The sequence below is a fragment of the Pieris brassicae genome, chromosome 3, assembly GCF_905147105.1.
Source record: "Pieris brassicae chromosome 3, ilPieBrab1.1, whole genome shotgun sequence".
NCBI lineage: Eukaryota > Metazoa > Arthropoda > Insecta > Lepidoptera > Pieridae > Pieris > Pieris brassicae.
The window spans coordinates 3,320,306-3,347,836 of record NC_059667.1 but is presented as its reverse complement, the minus strand read 5'-3'; the positions used below and the strand labels follow the sequence as shown (position 1 = coordinate 3,347,836).

Genomic DNA, 27,531 nt, shown 5'->3' with positions numbered 1-27,531 from the left:
TAAATTTATCGTCATATATTTAAAAAATCATATGGTATGCTATAACAATCTACGTTGAGCAACTCAGGTATATCTTCGATCTTAGTGCTAACCATTCAAATAAAATACTTAGATAATGTAATCAGCGATGCACCCTGTGCCACAGATAAAAGAGCTGTCTTTAGTCTGTTAATAATGCTAGATAAAGACAAAATGTTACAAGGCAAACGCTCCAGACAACTAATGCTTGTGAACAGTTGCATACAAATTAAATAGCGAATCACGCCTACGAAATATCCAGTCATACAAGATTCGTCTAGTGATTGAAAGAGGACACTTAATAGAGGATATAATCTTTTTATGCTGGGTTATTGACATTTTATATACAGCTGTAGGCTAAAACAGATTTTTAGATTTATCAGGGGTGCTAACAGACTTTGCATTGCTAATTCATTATCTATTTCGTATAAACATAACAAATCTTTATATGAATAACTTTGGTCACATTTTTACTTTATATGTTTTTTTTTTTATATAACGCTTATAAAAGATACAAAAACCAACAATTAGTAACGACGATGAAACATTTTTATTAAATGGAAATAATTAAATTGCGGATAGCATACATTGGAGCACCAAATACTACTTAACGACTTTCAACAAAATCCCATTGAACCATGTGACCATTTCCATAGAAATTCGTTTGGCGGTATTGGGTCACGCCTGTCGAACAGTGATTTTGTCTAAGGCCTAAGGATACTTTCAATGTGTATATTAAAATGCAAATGGCATACTCGTATGACTTTAATGAATAATTAACTAGATTTAATTTTTGATAACACGATAAGGTTTTTGTACTTTTTCTTTCCGTGATTTGTGTTTTAGACTCACAGTCTGAGCTGATGGTGACCCAAGAAATGTTTTACCATAGGTATAACCCAAAATCATAAAAACATATTGTATGGATAAGTTTTCAGATGACCATAGAAAATCCAATGGCGAAACACACTTGAAGCAAAAACATTTGTCTAGGGTCATGCAGTAATACCGCTATTATCTAGCGGCTTACAGTATTAGTATAATGTATCATGTCATGAAATTCGCTCGAAAACACTTATTTAACAATAATTTCATATCACATCTTAAAAATAATAAAGGCACAATAATTCATTTGTTATCCAGTCTTCAACAATCACGATATTACGAATATTGGTCCAAAAATCACAATTATAAAAATGTATGGAATTCACTTTAACGAATATAATTTGTACATAATTTTATTGTCTTTTACGAATACATATCGCTGCCTGTTTAGTCTTATCTATTGGTCATTTAATAAAATTAGGTACAAATAAATCACATAACTATATCCTCTAAACTACAAATGCTTCATTATATATTAATGATTTTAGAAAACTACTAGAATCGTACTATCTCCATAAGTACTGAGAAATTAAAAAGAGTATCCTATAAATAATTTTATAACCAACACTCGTCTAACTACATGAATATCCCCTATGTATGGCAATACTACTAACCAAGACAGTATTCAAAATGGAAATAGAAACGTGAGTCGAACACAAAATTCTTAATAAAAACAACTTTTATTAAAGTATAACAGTGAATTAAAAATTTATTTATAAATATTAAAGAAACAAATTAAAGATCTAATTGTTTTAAAAAGCGCCACTAGATGGCGCTGAAATTAATTGGCTTAGATTGTAGATTATTTAGATAATTTTACACGTTTTTAATCCAGGTCTTGGTTAGTAGAGCTATTTATAATTTAGGAGTCCTTAGCAAAACCATAGGAGTTCCAGTTATGTATATGCGGTAATATTTCGTTGATGACCGGGTACCATTCAGCCCCAGAGTAGTTGATAGCTGGCAGATCGCCACCATAATCGGCTGGTAAGTGAGATGGTTCCATATGCTTGTGGAGCGAAGACATCTTTGAGCCGTGAAAATATATCTGAAAATACGCCATACGTAAAAATATAGTAAATAATGTTAGTAGACTATTCTCAATCTTTCTTATAAAAACCTAATCGGTATAGAAAAAGTCATTGCAATTTTTATGAAAGATACAAATTATTCATTTTTTTCGTTTTCTACGTATTTTGGCTACGTAGCTACCGCCATCTGTTTGTATTTACAAATAATCACATAACGACAACAAACTACAATACGCTGGAGGACTAGCAATTTCATATTCTAACAATGAAAAACAGGTGGCGCTAAAACACATTAGCTGTGATTGGAAAAATATGTTTTATCTATACTTGTGATATCTTTTACTGTTTATGCTTTAGAATAAATAAGGCAAATATTTTATTTAAGACACAGAACATTGTAAAAATAGCTAAATTATAACTTGCCAGCATATTATCAATAAAACAACCAAAACCAATGAAATAAAGACAAATTGGGGCTGAAACCATCTTCTTTGAACCATGTGTGAATATAAATTATCTATATTATCTCACTCACCCTACTCTTTAGTTTTTCTCTGATGAAGGGTTTGAACATCTTCCATACGGCACTAAAAAGCATTGGTTCCTTGACAAAGTGGACTTCCTTCAACCTCAAAGGCATCGCATCCTGAATGAAAGTCAGGAGACGTTTTGAGAAGCTTGGTGTAAGTCCCCATGTCTGGAAATCAAACGATAATAATTTATTAGAACAAATAAAAGTTTTCCAGACCAAATTGCGCGTGAAAACACTCTATAAAGATTATCTTCGAAGAGATACCTTTACACTTTCTATGACCCCCTACCTACTAATCTTACTCTAAGTAAGATTCCAAGTAACTTAGCGCCAATAACAATTTCCATATGTCAAACGCACACATTTGACGTACTTAGAAAAGTCTGGATTTTACCCTTTGTTATGTAGATATTATTGAACAATCACTCAAGGTATGCCTAACTTTCTGGCAGTTTATCCTGACTAGCGAACATAGTAGATAAGCTTTTCAATATAGTAAGCGAGCTATACACTGTTCATTGAACTTCGTACTTAAGACTTAGACATATTTATAATTATTAATCCGATATTAGATAATGGACCACTATGAGTGCAGTATATGTCAGGGAAATTTTGTAAATTTCCATCGAAGGTTGATGCAATGACAATATGTTTTGAATACATTTTCAATGCTTGGCTGATAAACTTTATCACCCACATAACTATTGCATGCCATTTCAGATAACAACCGGACACGATATATAATTAAAAGTATTGTTTTTTAAATAATACTTTTTTTTTAATAAATTATTATTTTTTGTATTGCGATATACAGTGAGGAAATGCTGTCTGCATTAATACAGGAACGAAAAATATTTGAGTTTTGACTGTTTCTCTAAGTTCGTATTAAAACTATAAATTATAATGGAGATTGAAATCAAAAATTTAATAGTTATAAATTATTATCAACTGGATGACACTAACAACAACGAATATACGAGAAAAAGAAAAATAAATCGCATTCATAAAGATGTATTTCAAAAAGTATGTAAAAAATGCAACCTACATCGATTTATCTACAATTCTGACTTAAAACTAAAAATATATGAAAGTAAATAACCTTTTAACTAATCGTTTTTGACAAAGTATTCAATTTTTCTCTAAGTTAATCTTCTGGTTGTAATTTAAGTGAACGAACGTGCTTATCGCTATCCTTACTTTTGCAAGGAAAACCCACTTCCTTACAATGAACGGATGTTTGAAAACAATATTTATCTATGATTTTAGACATGTTTAAAACAAGGTTGTTTGTTGAGTCTTAAATGTTTTCGTTTAGATAAGAATTCAAGTTAAGTGTAAGTGAAAAATAACGTTAAAATTTATTTTAATAGTTCAGCGACTTTCACACATCATCAAATATGTTGGTACGACTTCTAAGAATTACTATTGGGCATTAAACCTGTAACAACCCGTAATACGGCAAAGTTCATGAGAAATTATCATCGTCATGAAAAATGACGTCTTTTTCATCAAAATTGTATACCTATAGACACTCGACATCGTTATCAAGCAAACTTATTTTGAAAAATAAATACAATCTTTTTAATGTGAATCTTCTTTAACGGCTTTGGAAAAACCGTCACATCTTTTTCTTGTCCCTACCACGGTTGATTCGAAGAGATTCGAAGCCATTAATAACAAAAATATATAATAACGATAGCAATGATAGTAATAATTATATTACAATTAATGAAATTCTGTAATAATCTTAATAAGGTAAAGTGAAATAATTGTATTATTTGTATTCATGTCTATGATAATAAAAACCTTTTGTTAAACTTTATCTAATTTAACTTCATTTAACCAATTTCTGTAAAGTTGCATATAGTAGATCATTTTTCGAAAAATAAAGTTATAAGGAAGTTCACTTCTTACGTTTGTACACTAGTATACATACATGCTTTTTTTAATTACTCATTACATAAAAGGCTTAAAAGATAACTTATGAATGTGTCTTATACCTGTAGATAAATATCAGTGCTTAATTTTTTATAAATATATTGATTCCTTTGGCTGCATTGAAATGTTAAATCTAAGACGACACGTGAAGAATACAGAAAGGCAGCCTCGGACGTGAGATGATTTAAATTATGATTTTTCCTTCCGGTCTTATTGAAATTGTCATTTTCCTTTGAAATACTTCGATACGATACTTGTACATTGTGAAGTATCCGTAAAGGAGCGTATAATTAACAAAGAGTTTAATTTTATTCCTTTATACACAATAAAAAAATATTACCCACAGTTCGTCATCCTTGACAAAGACATCCTTAAAAATCTACGTTGCTTTGTGAGTCACGCTTTTGACAATGCATGTGTAAAGTACAATAATTATTGTAGGTACGTGGAAAACAAAGGTTGCCGTATGAAATTCAGCAATGAAACACTATTTATATAGCAATATTTAAACCAAATTGAAGATTTTATCATCAACAACGGTTTCAATATCGTTAAATATTTCATATAAAATGCTGTTCTTGTGTGCTAATAATTTGACTATGTAATTTATGTATATGAATGCTCATGGACCTGATTTCATCATTTAAGACTCGCTCGTATGGTGAAAGAAAACATCGTGAGAAAACCGGCGCAAGAAGCCAAGGAAAATATCAGATACTAATCTCAAGTAAAAAGCCTACCAATTCTTAATCCGGCCACTCGCGAACCCTCTGGCATTGAGTGTTCATGAGCGGCTGTATCCCTTACCATCAGGTGAGATTAGTGCCCGTTTGCCCCTTGTTATATTAAAAAAATATCGAGCAACAGATAAACTGAGGTCGAGACCAATAGTTCCAGAGATATTTTTTTAACTTATATATAACAAAAGACAAGAGTTATTAGGTATATCTCTAGACTGTACCTATATCTATGTATAGACCTGATGGAGGCATTCAAGAAGTCGTTTATTTTTCATACACTAACAATATAAAGCAATCTATAGCTAAAGCTAAGCTCTAGCGTTATTTCTCAACGTTTATTGGTGCTTATTATTAATTATTGCCTCATATTCATAAACAGGATTTAAGATAAAGGAACCTTGATTTATCGAAGTTATAAGAATTGATTAGAGACAATTATTGATTCACCGATAAAGAATGAGCGTCAGAATATAGGTATTTTTAGCTGATAAGACGCACGATTTACGTAAAATGCTATGTTTTTATAACACCCTCAAAGAGGCAAAAGGCTAACCTGATGTTAAGTGATACACAAGGACAATCAGAGCCAGAGGGCTCGCAAATGCGTGGCCAGCCTTTTACGAATTGGTACGCTCTTTTCTTTAAAAACTTTAAGTTGAATTGCTTCGGAAATACTTCAGGAAATTTTCACAAGTATTTATTTATAGAAATAAAATCACCTAACTAATAAACTTTGTAGAATTCATGAAATTAAATTTATATTGTTTTTATAAAAAGCACAATTGCTACAATGCCAGAGTCCAGTGGCAATGTCTAAGACGAAAAATCATTACGTATCGTTATAGAGTCAGGTATTTATAATTGTAACGAACTAATGAAATTTCAACAAGACGAGTTAATAACAAGATGTCATGACAAAGTACAAGGTGAGTTCACAATTTTTCCTTAACCTGCATTGGTATTCTGTCCAACTAAAAACCTGAGCAAACGTTTCATGGAATTGAGTTCCCATAACCTTGGTTAATGATATATATTCCTTTTAACTCGAAGCAAGAATAGTTTTCCAGAATTTCTAGGCTAAGTAAACCAACTAATCCTTAGTACCAATTCTTAAAAATACCACAAGTAACTTCAAAAGCCTACTTCATTTCACGTAAATGGGTCAAAAGATCTCATTTCGAAATATCCATAAATTTTCATCTCAAGTCACAAGTCACGTTGTCCATATAACTTAAATGGAATCATTTTGTTTCAAATCACGTATACATAGTCCACTCATTATTGTAACAATTTGTAACTTTGCTTTAACGTGAAGTAAGTTCATTAAGAAACAAATACGAAAAGAACATGTGACTTCATTTAGCGTTTAGATGCATATTTTCTAGTTGTACAATCGAATAACATTTTACGTATAAAGTAATATGGTCCCCGAATACTTTAGATTTAAAAAAACAATAAATATTATTAGTTTTAACGATCAAAATTATTTATGCTTGACTTAAAACATCTATATTTTTTTCTGCCTCCGTATTATATTATATTTTAAATTTACTTTTAACGCGTTAATAACAAAATAATAAATTATATAAACTCAAGGAAATAGATTTTTTTTATATTACTTTTGACGCAAACGCATTTCGTTTAACTGGTATAAATAAAACATACAGTTATATTCGAAAGTTATATAATGCCATATATTACGTAACTAAGACACAGTTACAGTGATTAATTGCAAAGATCTCATAATATGATATTTTGAAACTAGATACTAAATTGCTTAATAATCACTAAATCCAATTTATAACAAGCTGATATTTTTATATGAAACGTGTATTTTTTAAGAAAAGGTTTTCAAAAAATGATTTATATGTTTTCGTATAATTAATTAGACGATCTTATCTATTGTATTTACTGTCTATTAACGTAAAAGTTTAAGGTATAATAAAGGAACTACACAAGAAGGAATAACGCTAAGACTCAACCCCTCCAATCAATCCCTCTCCGAGCGGCTCGATCCTTTGGCGTTGCGTAGAGATGTGGGGTCACTCTGCATCTTCTACCGCATTTACCATGGAGAGTGTTCAGAGTAGTTGTTCGGATTAATACCTGCAGCTGAGTTTCATCATCGGACGTCGAGGCATCGACGTCAGAATACAAAATTCCACCCGTATCACCTCGACGTCCGCCGTTCCACGACTGAGCGTTTTTCAAGGCAATTTTTGCCGCGCACCACCGCTATGTGGAACCAGCTGCCCACTGAAGTATTTCCGAACCAATTCGACTTAGGATCCATCAAGAAAAGAGCGTACAAATTCTTAAAAGGCCGGCAACGCACTCGCGAGCCCTCTGGCATTGAGAGTGTCCATGGGCGGCGGTATCACTTAACATCAGGTGAGCCTCCTGCCCGTTTGCCCCCTATTTTATAAAAAAAAACTCAGCGCTGATGACTATGGTGCGTCCAAAATGTACTGGATTATGACATACAGGACTCCGCGATAAGTTTCGGTTCTAAATCTCACCCTATTTGCTTATCTGATTCTCTTTCTTCCTTTAAATATCTACTGTACAATAATTACCTGTCAATATCGTATCCCCAACTTTCATACTAATTGGTCTGACATTATCGTGATTCATGTGCACTTTTTCTTTTTCATGTGTCGTTTTTTATTATTGTCCTGTTCTCGGTTTACCTAATTTTTACTTGCTTTGTTTTGTTCCATTAGTTTTGTCTAAATAAATATGTTTTATGTATTTTTGTACTTGTGTTTACATTATCTATTTTTTTATTCTCGCAGTGGTTGCCCGGAAGAGATCGCTCGAAAGCGATAAGGGCCAGTTGCCATCCCTTTTATTTAATTATGTCAATTGTATTATATTTATGTACATGCAACGAAGTGTCAATAAATAAATAAGTCTGTACGGTTCTATGTCTGAATCTGAGAGTTGGTCTCAACCTCAGATAGAGTAGCTTTTTTCATGATTTGTTTTTTTTAAGGGAACAATCTTCTGTACGCGACACATTTTATCGATTCACTGGTCCGTTGGTTCCGTCACTATTGTTTCAGAGTAAAGTAATTTTCACATATGAAAAGCTATAGGTGAGTTTCGAGTACAGTACCACATAGTCACAGCTAAATATAGTAAATAGACTCTAAAAAGGTTATTTACCTAAACAAACGATTACTTACAAGAACGACATTGTATACTCAATGTTTTACCTATACAATAGAATTTACTGAAACAATATACAATCGCTAATGACCAGACAACACGTGTATCGTCTATATTTAGTACATTGATTAAAACGTCTTCACATAACGCTATGCCAAAAGCAGTAGACACGTCAGATAACATTTATTATGTAGCAGGCGTGTATATCATTGTAATAGATTAATTAATGGCTAGAATGATAAAAACTCATAAAAGGTACTCAGATAATTTCGGCTTATTTAGAATCGTACGGAAGCGTGACAAGTCTATAAGAAATATAACCTCTATCCAGAGCAGTGTTTTCCAACGTGCGGCTCACGCCTCATAGGGGACAATTTAATTATTAGGGGCTATTAGAAAATTTATTAATATTATTTGGAATTAGAATTTCTGTTTTTCAGTATTTTTATAGTATTTTTGTTTTGAAAATTTACTTATTGTGTTACGTTAACAATTTCCTAGTAATTTCTCTCTAAATCCTGTCATTTAAGTTTCTTATGTAAACAATTTTTGTTAATATTAAAAATTATGTATGATGCATAAGGGGGCATATGAATTGTAGAAGGTGGGCATGGTACAGAAAAGGTTGCAGAACTCTGATCTAGACCTTAACGTACTTCAATATTTATTTGATGTTTCAACCAAACGTAGTCATTTATTCCAGCAGTAGGGATTCAAAAGCGAGAGATTATCTCCGAAGGTGCCGTGTTCAGATTTCATCAGCTCCGTCAAAATATACTGCATTGCTAAATACATGTGCAACGCAAACAATTGTTCTAATTGATTTGGACGTTAACACATTGTAATAAAGTTTGAAATTATATGACAAGTGTGTATTGGCAAACTTTAAGCAATGGAATGACTTTCTTATAATTAAGAGTTTATTGACTTCTTTTAATAAATACATATCTCTCTGATGATGTATACAATTAATATTGTACATTTTAATATGATACAAGATGTATATATATATATATAAAAATAAATGAAAGAAAAGTCACTCTTTAATTATTTTTAATATGAAAAAAAGGCATTAAAAATTTAATGTAATATCATTTCACACGGTCTTGTCATTTTAGTTTTCATTCTTTATCTCTTTTTAACACAGCGTAATCACAACTTCAACAAGATCTTTCCTCTTCATAAGGATATTTTTCTTCGCTATACTGACCACATAGTAACCCATTGTATAGCCGGGGTTCAAACGCTCGACCAGACGCACGATATACGCCATACTTTTTTTTATTATAAACAAAAATGTATGATTATTTTTTAAATAAATTGAAACTCAGAACAAACAAATTATGTTAATTTTATACTTTATTTAATATTCTGCGCATCACGTTTAGCAACGTCACCTACAGTGTAATAACAAGATTGTATTCATAACAAAATAACGCTAAGCCTACATACAACTAGCAAGAAATCTTATAAAATATAACTGTTTATATCGCAGTTAAACTTTTTTTTCTAAAACATCAAACATGTTAAAATGAGGACAATAAATCACTTTTAAAAATAAGATTAATGAATTGAAAGTATCAGCAGCAGTGAGCAGTGTTGGCCTAGTAGCGTGCGACTCTCATTTCTGAGGTCGTAGGTTCGAACCCCGGCTGTGCACCAATAGACTTTCTGTCTATGTGCGCATTTAACATTCGCTCGAACGGTGAAGGAAAACATCGTGAGGAAACCGTCTTGCCTTACACCCAAAAAGTTGACTGCGTGTGTCGGGCACAGGAGGCTGATCACCTACTTGCCTATTAGATTAACAAATGATCATGAAACAGATACAGAATCTGAGGCCCAGACCAAAAAGGTTGTAAGGCCATTGAATGAATTTAAAGAATGTTGTGTAATTTCTTCGTTCGTTCAACTTAAACGCAATATTTAGTTCATGTATTCATTAACTTTTGTTTTTCTAGTTTTCATTTAGTGCTTGTAGCTATATTTAAATGACTTATGTGCCTTTGTTCGAAATAGAAATTATTATTATTGTGAAAACTAATTCATTGTGTTTAGATTGAAAAGAGACATCAATGATTTAATACAAATCCATTAATAAATATACATTTATAAGTCAGTATATATATATTATATATTTAGTGGCAAAAGGCTTTCTTAATTTCTTCAAATAACATTATTCACCATCAAATACTTAAACCAAGTACCAAGTCTTAGCAAGTGTTTACACAATGACATGAAAGTCTAAAGGAATTTTCTATATATGAAAAACTCATGTATATAAGATATCTATCCGGATTTGAAAATTACGGACCTATCCGGTCGCCGAATTCCAAAAAAGTACATTGGTTCTTTCAATTTTTTGTCATCATTTCTTGAAGTATGGCGAATGGAAAAATTATATGATGGAGTTGAGTAGTTTATGTATCCATTTTGAGAGATCGATACACGATTTAAATAACTTCGCTCCATAGAAAAAAAATCCACACATAGCCAATCTTTGACACTATGAATACATTTTATGATGAAAATGTATATCGAACATGACTTTGAAATTTACACGATATATTTTATCGAAAGCCAAGTAATCCATTTCAGAAAATAATATAATAAAATTACATTAATTTAATGTCTAACATAACTAATTGCTATTACGGGCCGTCGCGCCTCAGTGTTGGAACACTCTCAACTGTGTCCACCCCGAGACACAGCAATTCGTGCTGGGATAGAGCCTTAAGCAATCCCTTACTTAGCCGTTTTTTTTAATTTTTTAGTTATAAATTAATTATTATTATTATCATTACTATGGTTAAGAATATTTTAATTCTGTATATTTGTGTTTTGGAAATAAAAAAATAAATAAACTTTAGCATCTACATCTTAAAGTACATACTTGAGGCCAGCCCATATTGTGGAAGTCCATGATGACGACGGTGCCTCGAACTTGAGACTCTGGCTCCAACATAGCGGCTTCATGGATTAAGTAAAAAAGCCTGAAGAGCTGGTCCGCCGTCACCTTCTTCGGGTCCCAGGAGCCTAAAAAATATTGGTAACTTCAAAAACTATTTTTTATGAGTCCCAGAGTACATATATAATATAAATTAATCAATTATACTATCGTCGTTTGTTTATATGATGCATATTAAAATATATGTTGCATTAGCGAACCTTAGCATGGAGCCGTGATGGTCCAATGGAATTCCCTTTTAATGTGCATAATTAGTCCTACGGTGAAGGATCATAAAGAAACTGGCATGTCTCAAACCCAGAAATCAACATGTGTAAGACAATTGATCAGTACTTGTTTATAAAATAAAAATATTGGAAGAAACTGATGTAATCTGAAGTCAAGATTCTTGAGGGTTGTAGCGCCACTGGATTATTATAATGGTTACACCTTGTGCTTAAACTAAATATATTTTTGACGTGAAACTTCTTTATCGGCATTACATTTTTCGCGCCATCTTTTTCGTGTCCCTACCAAGGTTGTTTCGAAGCCATTAACAAAAATATATTATTCATTAATGAAATTCTGTAATAATCTTAGTAGCAATAAGGTAAAATGAAATAATTGTATTATTTTTATTCATGTCTATAATGATAAAAGCCTTATGTTAAACTTAATCATATTTAACTTTATTTAACTAATCTCTGTAAAGTTGCATATAGTCAATCATTTTTCGAAATATAAAGTCTTTAAGAAGTTTCACTTCATACGTGTGTATACTAACACGCACACATTTTTTTAAATAATGCTGGCATACTATAAAAGGTAAATTATACCTAACTTTTTAACGTGCGTGCGTTAAAAATGCGTCAGCTAATACGTTATTTAAATGTCTTAATTGCTAGTTTAATAGTATGCAAAATAAACTATGTTTTGTAAAAAGCAATAATTATAAACATAACTAACTTTGTAAATATTTTCCTAAGTTATAGTTGCTAAGTATGTAATAATTATAGAACAATGGGAAATACAATTTTATGGTGGTGCATTAAAGCCATAAAATTTATTGACACTTAACAGTCATTATGTACAAAGATCATTATTAGTTGATAGCGTTGATAATTCTTTATATGTTGTAACTAGCAGCGCAACTCCGTAACTTCCAATACCGACATTTTTGTTTACAATACTCATGTAGTTCTCTCAATATCCGGTGCGCCAACGTCGAAACCTTGAAATCCCGATAACACATAACGACTTGATCGCTATTGTAAGAGAGTACAGAGTAAGAGTAGAGAGTAACAGAGATCCGGGGCAGTTAATCTCATCATAATATATAATAAGCGCATCTGATGTTAAGTGATACTGACGCTCATACACAATCTCAATGCAAGACGGCGAGTCTTTTAAACAATTTGCCGACTTTTAAAGAATTGGTACGTTCTCTTCTTGAAGAACCTTAAGTAGAATTGGTGGGAAAACTTCAGTGGGTGGGTGCCTAGCCACATAGTGGTTGTGCGCCGGATAAGCTGCTTTGATGTATACTTGTATACAAATTGACGAAATAAAACTAGGTAATTGGTGCTCATATATAACGGCCGGTTTTAAACGTTGTATTTCAAAGAACTATTGGCTATTTGTAACATCACTAATATATAACTAGCCTGCCCCTCTTACACACGCTCCATTTATTCTATTTCGTTAAACGCTGAGTTGTCGAACGCTCAGTCGATTCAATTGTACGATGGAATTCTACTTTATCTCTGGTTTTGTTAGTAAACGTCATCATTTTAATTTGATATTTTGAAAACTGAAATTATATTACAGTAAGAGTAAATTTAAATTAGATTTTGGTTTGATGCTTTAGTTGAGAGAATATATTTCATGAAAATTCTAATAAGTAAAAAAATATTTCGCTTAACACCGTAATATTTTGGATGTAAACATCGCCTATGTTCTGTAATGTAGTAGTCTAATGGCACATATATATATATAGTAAAGAGTATGTAAAACTGGTTGACGAATCATGGTGTTCGTGACACGGCTTTTCGATTTTACTAAGAAATTCAAACCGCGAAGTTAGTTGGCGTCCCTGCCTTAGATAGATTGTGGAATTTGCGCCTGACCTTTCGACAGAGGTCTTGTCGGACACCCATCAAAGGGGAATAGAGAATGCACACACACTTGTGCACTATATCTCTTACATAACCAGTCATCGGTAGCCGCAGTGGCTAATCAGTATGAAGATCTACTTTATAACATTTTATTGATAAAGCGTTTTACCCTACGTCATTTTTAGTGTGTGATAATTAAGTAATTAAATATTAGGTAATTATTGTATGTCTGCAGTGTTTGAATCTCAACTTTGTTCCAATAAAATATATGCATTTGTCGCCCTCCTAAACAAGACTGCTATGGTTACATTAATACAAACCACAATAGTTTTCTAACGTAACATATTAAGATTATATAATATTATTTTGTAAAACAAATCTTTCTAAGAATCTTTCTACTAAATGTACGCTTAGGTACTGTTACGGTGACAGTTTCACGCACAGAAGGCGAATCATCTTCTTGTCTATGGAAATTGATGTGATCGAAAGAAACCGATGCAATTAACATAGAGCCTAAACAATTATTATTATTACAATTATTACAAGGATGATAATTAATTAACTTACCACCAACATTGACGACTAGAACTCTCCTTCCTTTGTGGTCACGTCCCTTCAGCACGTTCACAACTTTGTGTTCTAAGAAAGATTGAATTTCGTGTTCAGGTAGTAACCCGTCCAGTAGAGAGGCATTTTCTTTTCTAAATTCAGCTACACGCCGCATCTAAAACAAGAAAAAAGTAACTTTACAAAATGCCTTAAACATCCTTTTAGATAGATAGACTCAAATTAAGAACTTATGATTGTAAATTTACGTATGAAGAAGCAGATACAGGAATCTGAGCCCCAGAGCTAAAAGGCTGAAGCGCTACTAGTTTTTTCATAAGCTACAAAATTTTGTTCACATAACTTAGTATTTGTTTAATATAAAATAGAGGCCCAACAGTGATCACGAATCGGCCATAGAAGGAGTATACTTTTTTTTAATATCTTTCCTTAGGAAGCACAAGTTTTCGGTTTCGGATTATACAATTGGCTAGTTCGCTTTACTTTAGCGTTTAGAAATATTATATCTCTAGTAGTAGCTAATTTTGTAATAGAACTTCATATAATAAAGTATGACTTTAAAAAATAAATAAATCAATCAATGGAGCTACAACCTTTTAAGTCTGTGCCTCAGATTTCTGTATCTGTTTCATGATCATTTGTTAAACTAATAGGCAAGTAGGTGATCAGCCTTCAGTGCCTGACGCACGCTTTCGACTTTATAGGTCTAAGGACTAAGCCAAGCCGGTTTCTGCACGATATTTTCCTTCACCGTTCGAGCTAATGTTAAATGCGCATAGAAAGATAGTCCACTGGTGCACAGCCGGGGAACAAACCTACGATCTCAAGGATAAGTGTCGCACGCTGAAGCCACTAGGCCAATACTGTATTACTTTATATTTGCTAATATAACAGGAAATTGCAACATTTTTATCTTAAGTATCAAATTCATGTTAACAAACACGATCTTTATCAAAATTATACCTTGTTATATCCACCGGTTACTGTCGTAACTAGATATAATTTACTAAAATTGTGCATTTAATCATCTGGGTTCCAGAGCTGTACTGAAATTTCTATGAAGTTATATGTACGAGATTATTATATTTATATTTAATATTGACGCGTCCTATACATTACGAATTTATTATTTTTTAACATTGATACTGTATTATTAATATCTTATAGATTTTATGTATGAGAATAGAAATTGCAGTATAGAAAGCGCCGAAACTGTTTCATGTACAAAATACGACCAAATGTTATTACGACCAAACTTACTCACGAGTATTAATAAAATTTAATCAGTTAGTTGCACACTTTTCAAGCAATATTTTATCTCTTTCTCTCAAATATTTGGATCGTATATAAAAAAACAATCAAATATACAATATTTACAAATCTTAACCTACATAGTAATAATAACAATAATAAAAGGAAAATTAAATCAAATTTAAAAAGTTTGGTCCGTGTGGCAGTATACCTTAACTGGCAGCATTTCCTCGCTGTATTGCGGTACTCACAAATTGTATTTACGATTTGATAGAAAGAGACTGTCAAAACGTTAAACGAACTGAAAACAACTTAAGGTACTTTTAGATGATATATAGTACGAGATCGGCCATCAGTCTCTTAAATAACGACATATGTTATTGTACACTCGCAATTCAATCTTGTTATCATAATAATCTTCAGTTTACATTCATTTGCAAAACATTATGCCCCTCATTTCCTTGTTAGTTTCATAATAAAAAAAACAATCGTAACTTTATATTGATTTCATTGTTACAGAATAAAAATGAGTCGCGTCCTTTGAAATGTACGTATAATTAATTAAAGAACGTCATAGACAAAACATAAATGTCAAAAACTAATTTTGTTAGAAGCCTCGTAACCCGTATGGGACACGACTGGGACAGCGTCCATTTAGCTAAATAAAACCCAGCCCCAGTGATCATTACTTTATGATTATTGAAAAAACGCTATCTCGAGTAACCAGTGGATTGAATGATTAACTATTACAATGTACTAAAAAAGACATTCCTTTCAGTCAGACGAAGCAGTTAGATTAGGCGACAAAATTCGATTGTTAATAATGGTATCTAATATAAACCTACCTATTATATAGTATAGATCTAACAACCGTTTAGCCTATGTAGTATACAATATAGCCGAGAATCATACGGAGTTGTAGCGGCAATGGATGCATGTACAATATAAAATTACTAGCTATACGTACATGCAACAAAGTATTTGGTTTATCACAATTGTTTCAATAAGGTACTGTTTCAGTTTTAATCAGACGAACATCACGTATTTGTTTACAAGGTTAATGATTAGTTTGAAACGGTGCGCAATTCATGCTTGTAATTTATAATTTTCAATTCGAAATTAAAATAAGTATAGCATTATAGAACCCCCCAACGCCAACACAAGTGTCTCTGACTACTTATGGGGGCTGTCTCAACTCAGGTATTTTATGTAAAATTTCAGACAATAAACAGTTTTGATTCTTTTTTGGTTGTGCATTTCAAAATCATTATTTTAACATAAAAACAGAAATACTTGTTAATATGTGAGTACTATGCTAGTATTTAGGTTTGCTGCTGTATATTTATGATTTACTATGTAGTTTGATCTAGGCGTCAATGACAAATTTATCCCGATTGATCTTCAAAACAAGGTAGATGTTCATTTCATTGTTTTATACAAAGATACTCCCCAAATGTTATAATTGCAGTGAATTCGATATAATGTTTATAAAAAATAATATTCGAATGACATAATTGTTTTGTTTGGACACGTTTGTTGTTTGACACGTCGTAAGAGTCTTTCTTTCAACTTTGGTTTTTTTTACCTTTGGAGAAGAGACCTTGAGCCGTGAGTTTAAATGGCACATGTACTACTGAAAAGTTTTAGTTGGCACCTAATAGATCGTTGCTGCTAGAAGATATGGCGCTTAACGATTGAAGATCACAATACAGCGAGAAAATGCTGCCAGCGTTATAGGTACACCGCCAGAGGGACCAACTTTTTAAATTTGTTTTAATATATAAATCAAAATCTGTTACAACGACATCGAAGGAACTACTCATCTTTGGTCGTAAAAGCCGATAGTCGTAACAGCCGATGAAGTTGTCATTAGTACCTAATACTTTTACCCGCCAGGACCTTTGATTTTGCTCAATATAACCAGTGTGTTGTTATAAACGATATTATTGTAAACGGCTTTGACTGTAATATTATTATTCCTATAGGTTAAGAATATTGTAAATACTGTATATTTGGGTGTTGGAAATAATTGTTTTTCTACTGCAAAATAACAGTAAATATGTTTATTATCGTAAAACATTTTTGAAGTCGACCCGAATCTTATCGCATTGAATAACACGTTAGGTCAAGCATTTTGCTTAACGACAACGCAATACAATGGACAGTACTACATAATAAAGAGTATTGTATCAAAAAGACTGGCTTAATTGTGTTAGCTATTGCTCAAACAATCACCGACTGATTGCAAGAAGTCAACACGTACTCCTCAACTGGGCTTACACAACCTCTATTAAATATAATTACAGGTCGCTTATATCTAGAACGCCAAACTACTTTTGAGATAAGTAAAACCTTCATGTCGATAGTTTAATACTGATCTGTGGAAAACAAATAAAACGCTTTTTTTTAAACAATATTTTAATTCAAGTCTGTTTTAACATTAAATGACTGAGCATATCAGTTATTCGCAGAAAATGTATTTGAATATTTAAAAACAGTAATATTGAAAACAGTTATGGCCTAGTAGCTTTAGCATACGCCTCCCATTCCTGAGGATGAAGGTTCGGACCTCGGTTGTGCACGAATGGATGTGCTTACTGTGCGCATACACACGTTAGTTGAACATGCCTTCCTACGGTGAGGAACATGGCGAGGAATTGCAAAGACCCTAAAAAAATTCGACGGCGTGTGTCAGGCACATAAGAGATAGAATTTGATGACCAGACCTAAAACGTCCACCACACACCAGACGTCGACGGTATTTTGCTCGCAATTTTGGAAAACTATGTGATATTAAACTTACTTAGGTAATATAATATCTTTGTAAATATTAAATTTCATTAAAGTCGATATGTGCAAAGTTACGAACAAAACATAATTTTAAATATTTTCTTGTACAAGTTCAAACACTAGAACAATAAACATATCTATAATCTTTGTTTACGTTTTATCGAGATAAATAAAAACAAAGGAGTATTTGCTTTTAAAATATATTTGCATGCGGTTGTATCATTGTATGATTTCGAAAGATTTATCCTCATCACATTCTCTGCGAAGAGTTCCTGATTTTCATCATTTCCTTTTAGCTATAATATATTTAGTGTAGGATAGAATTTATCTAAATTGTATAAATTCAGTGTCACGTATATTTCTAGGATGTTCCGTTGGTCATTTAGGACTAGCTGTATAAACGATGAGCACGTGTTCCGTCTGCGAGGCGAACCCAGGAGCTCCAAATATGTGTTAACCACTAAACCTTGTCGGTGAGGAATTACGTAGTCAAAATTAGTCCGGTAGACACGTATTCCAATCATGTTTTACAACGTGTATAAAATACAGCCATTAATCTATGTTATGTTGCAATATATGCTGGCAAATAAACTTATAAGTGCTAATTGTAGAGGTTAAAACATATTATACCTTGACACAGCTAACAAATACACAATTATTTTTTGTCGATTTGATGTGATGTTGTTGTTCGATATTTAAATTGTTCTGTAAAGATTGAGTTTCTTATCATTCTATAAAAGTCATACTAAGACGTTCGCGTGTTTGATTGACGAATTTGCACTGAGATAGATGAAAGCACAGACGGCAGATAACCTGATTGCATATTTTAATATAAAAAATTCGCATTACAATACAACGGACTGCTGTAAATTACAGTCTTAAACCTAATAACTGAGTTATATCCGTACAAAGTTAATATTTTTTGCTATTCTCTTTTCTCACGTAATATACCAAATTATCGTTAAACGAACAAACTTAACATACTTTACGACAGGCGTTAAACCAATCGATGTGGTAAGGTCACGTGGCCAAGCTCCTGACACTATTATACAAATTTTATATTACGATAACGGTCGAGAGTAAAAAATATCATCGAATCTCTCAATTTCCTTTGTCCAAACAGGATACTGTAAGGGTTATCGCAAACCTCGGTCATTATCGGTCCGATAAACACTGATAATGTTTCAATATTAGCTCAACTAATCATGAGCTCTTGTCAACTGTTGTAATGTGTTTTTGTTTTTAACGAGTTCCGCGATGTGATTCTTGAAATACTAATGAATTGTATATATATGTCGTAGCTAGCTTAATTAGCCGTTCAATTAACAGCCTAGCCGTTTAACTAACGGCCTGAAAGATGTTCAGCCGTAGTAGCGTTTGTTACAACATTTAATAAACTGGCTGGCAGTATCTTCGGAACCTTGCCTAAAGGGATTCCTTTTAATAATATATTTTAGTTATTATAATTTAAGGAAATAATATTTCATATATGGAAGTCACTTTAATATCCAAATTTCGGTCTGCTCTGTCATACAGACACTGATTTCAAAAGGTTAAGTCTATAATTGGTATGGGTATTGTATAGTTAAATTCCAATAATTACAGCGTCATAGCGAAAAGTCGATGTTGTTACGTGGTACGAAAATTCAATGTTGTAATCGAGTACGATTTAAGTTACGGAGTAAGCCTACTGGTTTGCAGTAAGCACTGATCGAGGTTATTCAGAGACTGTGCTAACTAATGACATGGGTGTATACAACTCATGTAACTCGGAATGACTTCTCTCCAGTCGTCATTAGATACAGATTCAAAACGCTGGAAAAATAATCAAATTCCTTAAACTGTTTTCGGTTTTTTGTTTTGTTTTTACTATTCCTTTCGATTATGAAACTAATATTAATTAACATAACGCGTTTACCATTCGTAGCATTTACCCTAATTGCAGAGCCTTGAATATGTTTTCTCTAATAGCGAGTTTTAACGATTATTGCAATTGATAATACTAGTATACGCTAGTAATAAAAACCGTTCAAGTCGCTTTTGTAAGGAATGGCTTGGACTTGTATGAAACTTTTTAGTATGACAAGATGTTTGGGGCTTAGAAATTGAATATAATATTATTTAATCAGAAATTTGTTTGTTATATATAAGATGACATGAAAAACACATGTAGTGTATGAACTGTTTTCAATTTACGAATTATATTTCTTAATTATTAAATCTAGTTTCTTACTGATCTCTCTCACTTATAAAATTAAGTTAATAACGTAAAATGTTTTTAATGTAAAACCAACGAAATTTATCAAAGTCACTTCCATATTTTTGCACTTTCTATAATTATGCAAAGTATTAAGTAAGTATTTTTCGAAATCTAACTAAATACGTAACCTCATGCGAATTCGACTGGTTAGCAAGCCTAAAGGCTTGGTTGAGCAACTACAGAATACCAGGCGAGGGAGCTTTTAGTTGAATGAACTGTAAGTATTTATTAAGCATAGACAACAAAAAAATTATGTCTGGGCCTCAGATCTCTGTGCCGTGTCTAAGACGGTTCCTCACGATATTTTCCTTCACCGTTTGAGCGTATGTTGAATGTGCACATAGAAAGAAAGTCCATTGGTGCACAGCCGGGGAACGAACCTACTACCTAACACTGTATTTAGCATAGATACAAAGGGTATATGTCGCGACACAGTTATCATATTAGGATAAAAACAAATGACGCTCACGATTATTTAAAACCGTCGCGCTATCTACTTGACACGGTTATAAGCTTACATAACTCTTCTGTTCGAGTAATAGTGGGAGTCGTTCATGCATAACACTACACATACTTCTTTACCACCAAATACCAACACTGTTTTAGTGTATATTTTGAGTATGTTTTGAGATTTACCTATAGAATCTTAGCTTAATCCATGGACCGCACTTTACCATAAAGAATTAAGACGATTGTTTTTTTTGTCGTTATTTAACAAGTACGTATTCTTTTTTTATATAGAACAAGGGACGGACAGGAGGCCACGCCCACCTGATGTTTATTTATTGAAGTTTACCACATCATACATAATACTATATCTACGGTATATGTTACAAACTATCTTATCTAAAATATGTACACTTATGACAATTTTGGTAAACATAAATAGTACACAAAATATTTAAAAAAAATTTAATCGGTATATATAAAATAAAAACTAGTAATTTTTGTTAAGCAGAAAGAAATATTAATGTGAAGATGTAAAGTGTTATCGCCGTGCACACTAAAAAGTGCAAGTGGGATGTCTTATAAGAACTGGTACGCTCTTTTCACGAAAGACCGTAAGTCATATTTGGTTAGCAAATAATTCAGTGAGCTGGTTCCACATAGTGGTGGTGCGCGGCAAAAAGTGCCTTAAGCTGTTGCCTCTGTTGTGGAACGACGGACGTCGAAGTAATATGGTACCTGGTATGCTTGCATGCGATGATAATTCAGCTGTAGGTATCAAACCGAACAACTTCTCTGAACATAATATATGGTAAATGCTAACGCAAAGCTTCCAATCTTAAAGAAAAGAGAACTACCGACAAAGGGCGTTTTTTTTTATCTAGGAGCATTTATATGCGCTTATAATAATTTACATTCGTTAATTATAAATAAACGATAAAATTTTATCAAGCTTTATTTGTATAATATTTTCTATGCTTATATTATTTTATTAAAGATACAAATAATAAGAATATGTTATTAATTGATTACACAGTTAACGAGTATGTAGAGAACTGTATGTCTGTATTAAGCAAGGCGTGCACAGTATATAAACGTAGAGATTACCACTTCGGTGAAAGTATAAGGGCTTTTGTTTTTTTTTTTAGTTATTCTTAAATGAGACCTTGATAACCGTGAGGTTATTAACCTCCAAACTGGACAGACACGAAATCGAAACAAGTAAATCGTTGGTAGTGTTTTTGTTTGAAAGCAATTTTGACAACATGTCTTACGTTGACGGACTTAAAAGGTATACATTGGTGCCTGATTTTATTATAAAGAATCAATATATTTAATGCAATATAAAAATTGTAACGCCAAAATTAAGTCATAATACTAACATTCTAAATGCAGCAAAATTGAATACAAAACGTTACATTCGTTCTGTGTTCGAAGTTGCCAGTAAAGTTGCAAGACAAACTTAATTACTATTAAGAAACTATAATAATCAATGGCGCTACAACCTTTTTTAGGTCTGGGCCTCAGATTTCTGTATCTGTTTCATGATCGTTTGTGAAATGAATAGGCAAGTAGGTGATCAGCCTTCTGTTCCTGACACACACCCTCAAACTTTTGGGTCTAAGGCAAGCCGGTTTTCTCAAGATGTTTTCCTTCACCGTTCGAGCTAATATTAAATGCGCACATAGTAAGAAAATCCTTTGGTGCACAGCCGGGGATCGAACCTACGACCTCAGGGATGAGAGTCGCACGCTGAAGCCACTAGGCCAACACTGCTCGATTAAGAAACTATCAAGAATAAAAACATCATTCAAATGTAAATACTGTCTATACAAATGTTAGATGTACGAGTTACATGGGACAGACAAACTGAATACCGCTCTAGCGACTTTCTTAATAAAACATTTTATGAATTAAACCAAATTTAACCAAGCTACGACACCATGAAGAAAGGCATATTAAATCAACTTCAGCAGTTATCAATTTGATGAAACTCTAAGTGCAACGAAGTAATATGTATCGGAATGAAAACCTCTAATCACATTAATAAAATATCTAATAGAGGAAGCGGAGTTTATTTGTGTCACGTAGGGCGATAAACGCTGATATGCATTGCCCTTTGACATTACCCCAGTACTGAATCATTCAAGATAATTATGCAATCACATTTTGTTATACGAAACGAACGAATACTTTTTGAATATATAATGTTCGAATATTTATATTCTTCATTACTATTAAGTAAATATTCTTTTTTTGCGTGAAATTATGAAACATGAAAAAGTGGTTTAAATATATTGTGTTATGACTATTTATTATACAGTAAAGTTATCTTTACAGTATAATAGCGTGGGTCGAAAACACAAAAGATATATAAGCAACTTAGAAAGCAATTGGTTCATGCATAATGAACCCAGAAACCTTGGGTTAGCTACCCGGCGAGAATTTTTTAGGATTCATTGACAGCAAAAGTGTGTCCCTAGTGCATTGACGGCCTAGTGACTTCAGCGTGCTACTCACAACCTTGAGGCCGTAGGTTCCGTGCCTATGCAATGGACTTTCTTTCTATGCGCGCAACTCAACATACGCTCAAACGATGAAGGAAAATAAACATCCAGAGGAAACCGGCTTGCCTTAGACTCAAAAAGTCGACGTCGACTCGTCTATTAGATTGACAAATGATCGTGAAACAGATTAAAAAATCTGAGGTCCAGACCTAAAGAAATTGTAGCGCCTGTGTCTCATTGAAAACACAAATCTCTAGACTCTAATATATAAACACATCCAATGTCAATAAATATCAGTAATTTTTTTAATTTGATATTACGTAGATTACACATTGACGAATGATATGCAAGTCGCCGGACATTATAATATATCCGGTTTAGTTTCTCTCATACCCTATAATATTCATGAAAGTGGCTAAGCTTTCTAATAAATAGAGAACTCAATTATTATTTTGCGTATATCTGCACTTTATCCCATGACTTTTAAGTTTATACAAGTGTATTAATCAAGTAAGCCAGTGCCTAGCCCCGATTCGCCTAATCGAACACAGAACCTTGTAATTCTCTATTAGCCACTAACACGGTCGATGTTATATATGTAATTTATTTAATATATTGAACGTAACATACGTGTTATAGGTTCTACTTTTGTTGAGACGTTAAGACGTTTTCTTAAAAAATAAAGACCTATATGCTGTCACTCTATAACAATCAGATATTAGATAGCCTAACGCTAACCAACATAAACAGTAAATTAAAAAACTACTTTTATATGCAATTGTGGCGCTCCTAAACAAGACTGCTATGGTTAGATTAATACAAACCACAGCGGTTTTCTAGTGTAACATATTCTGATTACATTATATTATTTTGTATAATAAAGAGAGAAATAAACTAAATCATTGTAATCCTAATTTTTTTATAAATAAAGTTGTCATAACTCAAGGTTATTTGATGTAAATACTCAAAATTCCCAATTATATTGTTTTTGTAAAAAGATACAATTTTTATAATATAATCAAATTTGATACCAAAATTTATTTTTGAAAACAAATATGTACAAAAAACAAAATTAGTTAATTAACAGCATTATGTTTTATATTAATTATTTTATATAAAAGAGAAACTCCAAACTTATTCGTAATAACATTAGCTATAAAACTGGACTGTTTTGATAACTTTAGTTGCCTAGCAATACCATCATGACACAAATCCATATTGAATAATAAGAATGTCTTCTATCTTTTTGACCTTATTTTGTCCTCATTGACCGCGTAATTATCACAATATCGTAATATTATAGTAATTAAATTATTTGCAATAATGATTATGTTTGAAGTTCTATAGTATAAAATATAAGGGATATATTACAGTTACCACATCATATATAATGCTTTATCTACAGTCTTACAAGCGATCTATGCGATATATGATAATTATGGTAAACATAAATATTACAAAAAATAAAAATATACTTCCAATTTCCAATGCGGATAGGCAGTTTACAATGTTTTTTTTAAATTTATCAGCCCACAACTGAATACATCTATCTATCAATGTTAATTCTATAGCACGTTAACTGTAGTTGATCAAGAATTGTACAACGAACAACAAAAATGCCTGGTTTATTTTGGCTGCCATTTGTGAACTGCATCTTTAGTTCAATTACAGAAAGGTTGTTAGGTTTGTCACAATTGAAACGCGGTAAATTTTCAATTTGCCGACAATGTTAATTACAATTTAGTAAGAATGCAAGCCTTTGCAAGTCGAATCAACATCCTCCATAAGTCCGTCTATAAATCGTTTTTTTAGATATCCCTTGATGTTCGAGTTATAGAAGTGATACTGTATAGCGGGGCCTGCAATTAACTGATATGAAAAAAGTACTTACAAGGGCTATTGCGCTCTCTGGATACCACTTGCAGGGACGCAGGAATATGGTAAGGATTTCATCATCATCACCGAAGTATAAGTCTTTGTTCTCTTTCAACAACTCTCTCAGTCTTTCCAAAGCCTCTTTTACTCTTTCTGGGGTCTCTCTTAACTCTTCTTCAGCGATGGCTTTGGTCTCTTCCGATAGTTCTACGTTCCGTTCCAGACGGAAGTCATTGGACGTCATTATGGAAACACCTGGAATATAATTGTTTTTATAATTTGGAACGTATACCTTGCATCAGCTACCTGCTTTTCTGCTTTTAGAAGTTTTATTATGTTCTCGCTAAACTAAAAATAAAATATGAAAACTTTATACTCATATAAATGTTTTTTTATCAATCTAAGACCTATCTACAATATTTATTAAATTTATAAACACTTAATTCATAATGTGCGCACTTATTTTACTGTTATACACTGACTGCTAACTTTAACTGTGTTTTTATAGAACAGCTCGCAAACTGGCAGGAGGCTCAATACTCATCTGATGTTGAGTGATACAATGATGGACACTCTCAATGCCATAGGGCTCGCGTGCCGGCCTTTTAAGAATTGGAACGCTCTTTTATTGTTACCTTTTTACGTGAATAGATAATAATATTAATTTCAACTTGATGTCATACAACTAACACTAGTCAAGTCAATTAATTTAGGTAGTAATATAATATAATCAAGTCATATGTAACTGCTATGTAAAATTCTACATTTTAATTATGAAAGACAAATTTGCACGCCATTATATGTGGCGGAATATGCAAAGTGTAAATTTTACTATCATAATATTTTGATAACAAATTATTGCAAATAAATTATTATTATTATTATAAAAAATATCGATAAATAAATATATCAAATTACTGCATGTGTTGTCAAATTAAGAAGTTATTTAGCCTTCACTAGTGCATATATAATTTATGATTTTTTTATGCTTCACGCTATTTATTTGTTATAAAAAATAACAACAGAACGTAATATGAATTAATGTATATACATATGTATTGTAGACGATAATTTGCTTAATATATACCAAAAGTTCACGTCCGTACCCTCTTCCTTAATATTAAAAAAACAGTTATATTATTTTAATAAAATCTTTTACTATTTATTTATATTAATCATTTAGAGATTTAATATGATATAAATATATCTTGATTGGATAAAGTTGGTGAGTCCCTAAAAAACAACTAAATTATGTTGATGTATTGGTAATTAATTTTTTTTCATAATTATAAGAAGAATAATATACTTGTTCTAAATCTTCAATCCTAATTAGGATAATATAATTACTAAATTTATCAGCCCATTTTTAAACTACATATAGAGATAACTATCACGTTTGTACTTTAGGTACTGCTTTTAGAGGTTCTATTATACTCTGTAAACAAATTTCTCGAAGTCAGTTCAGCCATAAATCTAGTTTAGACAGACTACCTTAAAATTAGTAGTTAAAGTTTCATAATCAAACAGTTAAAAGTAAGTAGGTTGTACGGCTCAAAAATCTCGACCAAAATGATGTCACAATGAAATAATTTGTGTTCAGTCAACTTTACACGCGTGAAGTTGTTACATTGTGCCAAATAAACAACGCGCGAATATAAATTTTACCTAGATACTCTTGCGCAATCAAAATTAATTCCAATCAATTATATAGATAAGCTTATGGCGAGGATTATTTTTGAAAATATTGTCGTCAACTTGATAAGAATAAAGAAATGAGATTTCATAACAATCACTTCAAACCTAACCGCGTAGTATGTGTTTTTTTTTAAATTATTCGACATACTATAGCTGTTGTTTATTTAACATTTAGTTGTATTAATTTATACACCCTTCCGCATATTATAAATTGCACATAAATATAAACTTGATTTTAATATACACAACACAATGTTTACATACCGTCAATCACGTGTAGAACTAAAAACACGCGAAACGCGAACAATGCGGACCGAGCGCGCGCGTATGAGTGAATGTGCGCGCGCGCAGTACCCGTCGCACTTTTATAGATTATGATAACGCCTTGCCCCTGACACCCTGTGTACTGCGCCTCTTTGTTTCGGAGGCTGTAACTGCGGGACTTCTGATAAGGTTTGAGACATCTTTGACAGCCAAAACATAATAAACGAGTTCGAAAAACAACTATTAATAACATATATACAGAGTTTAGACACACATGTGTGATATTATAATTATTCCTTACTAAACATTTGCTTTTGGAAATTAACTTATGAAATGAATATTTTTATTATTTTTAAAGAACAATGTAATCTAGGAAAATCTATTTGCAATTTAATTTCAATCTCGATAAGCAACTTATTAGGCTTAAGATATTAATTATAATTTACACAAGTTTAGTTACAACATAAAGTTATAGACTTGTGGAAATTATAATACATAT

At 32.2% G+C, this 27,531-nt stretch overlaps 1 protein-coding gene across 1 annotated transcript; it reads right to left on the bottom strand.

The window, feature by feature from the left end:
- On the bottom strand, positions 1 to 27,168 carry LOC123706617 (retinaldehyde-binding protein 1). The gene is made up of 6 exons (XM_045655877.1): positions 27,033 to 27,168; positions 25,090 to 25,328; positions 13,944 to 14,100; positions 11,209 to 11,351; positions 2,470 to 2,631; positions 1 to 1,951 (listed from the first exon to the last, which is right to left on the bottom strand). Exons 2-6 carry the CDS (start codon positions 25,315 to 25,317, stop codon positions 1,766 to 1,768), a joined length of 876 nt encoding a protein of 291 aa, XP_045511833.1. The 5' UTR covers positions 25,318 to 25,328; positions 27,033 to 27,168; the 3' UTR covers positions 1 to 1,765.
- Positions 27,169 to 27,531: the final 363 nt, after the last annotated feature.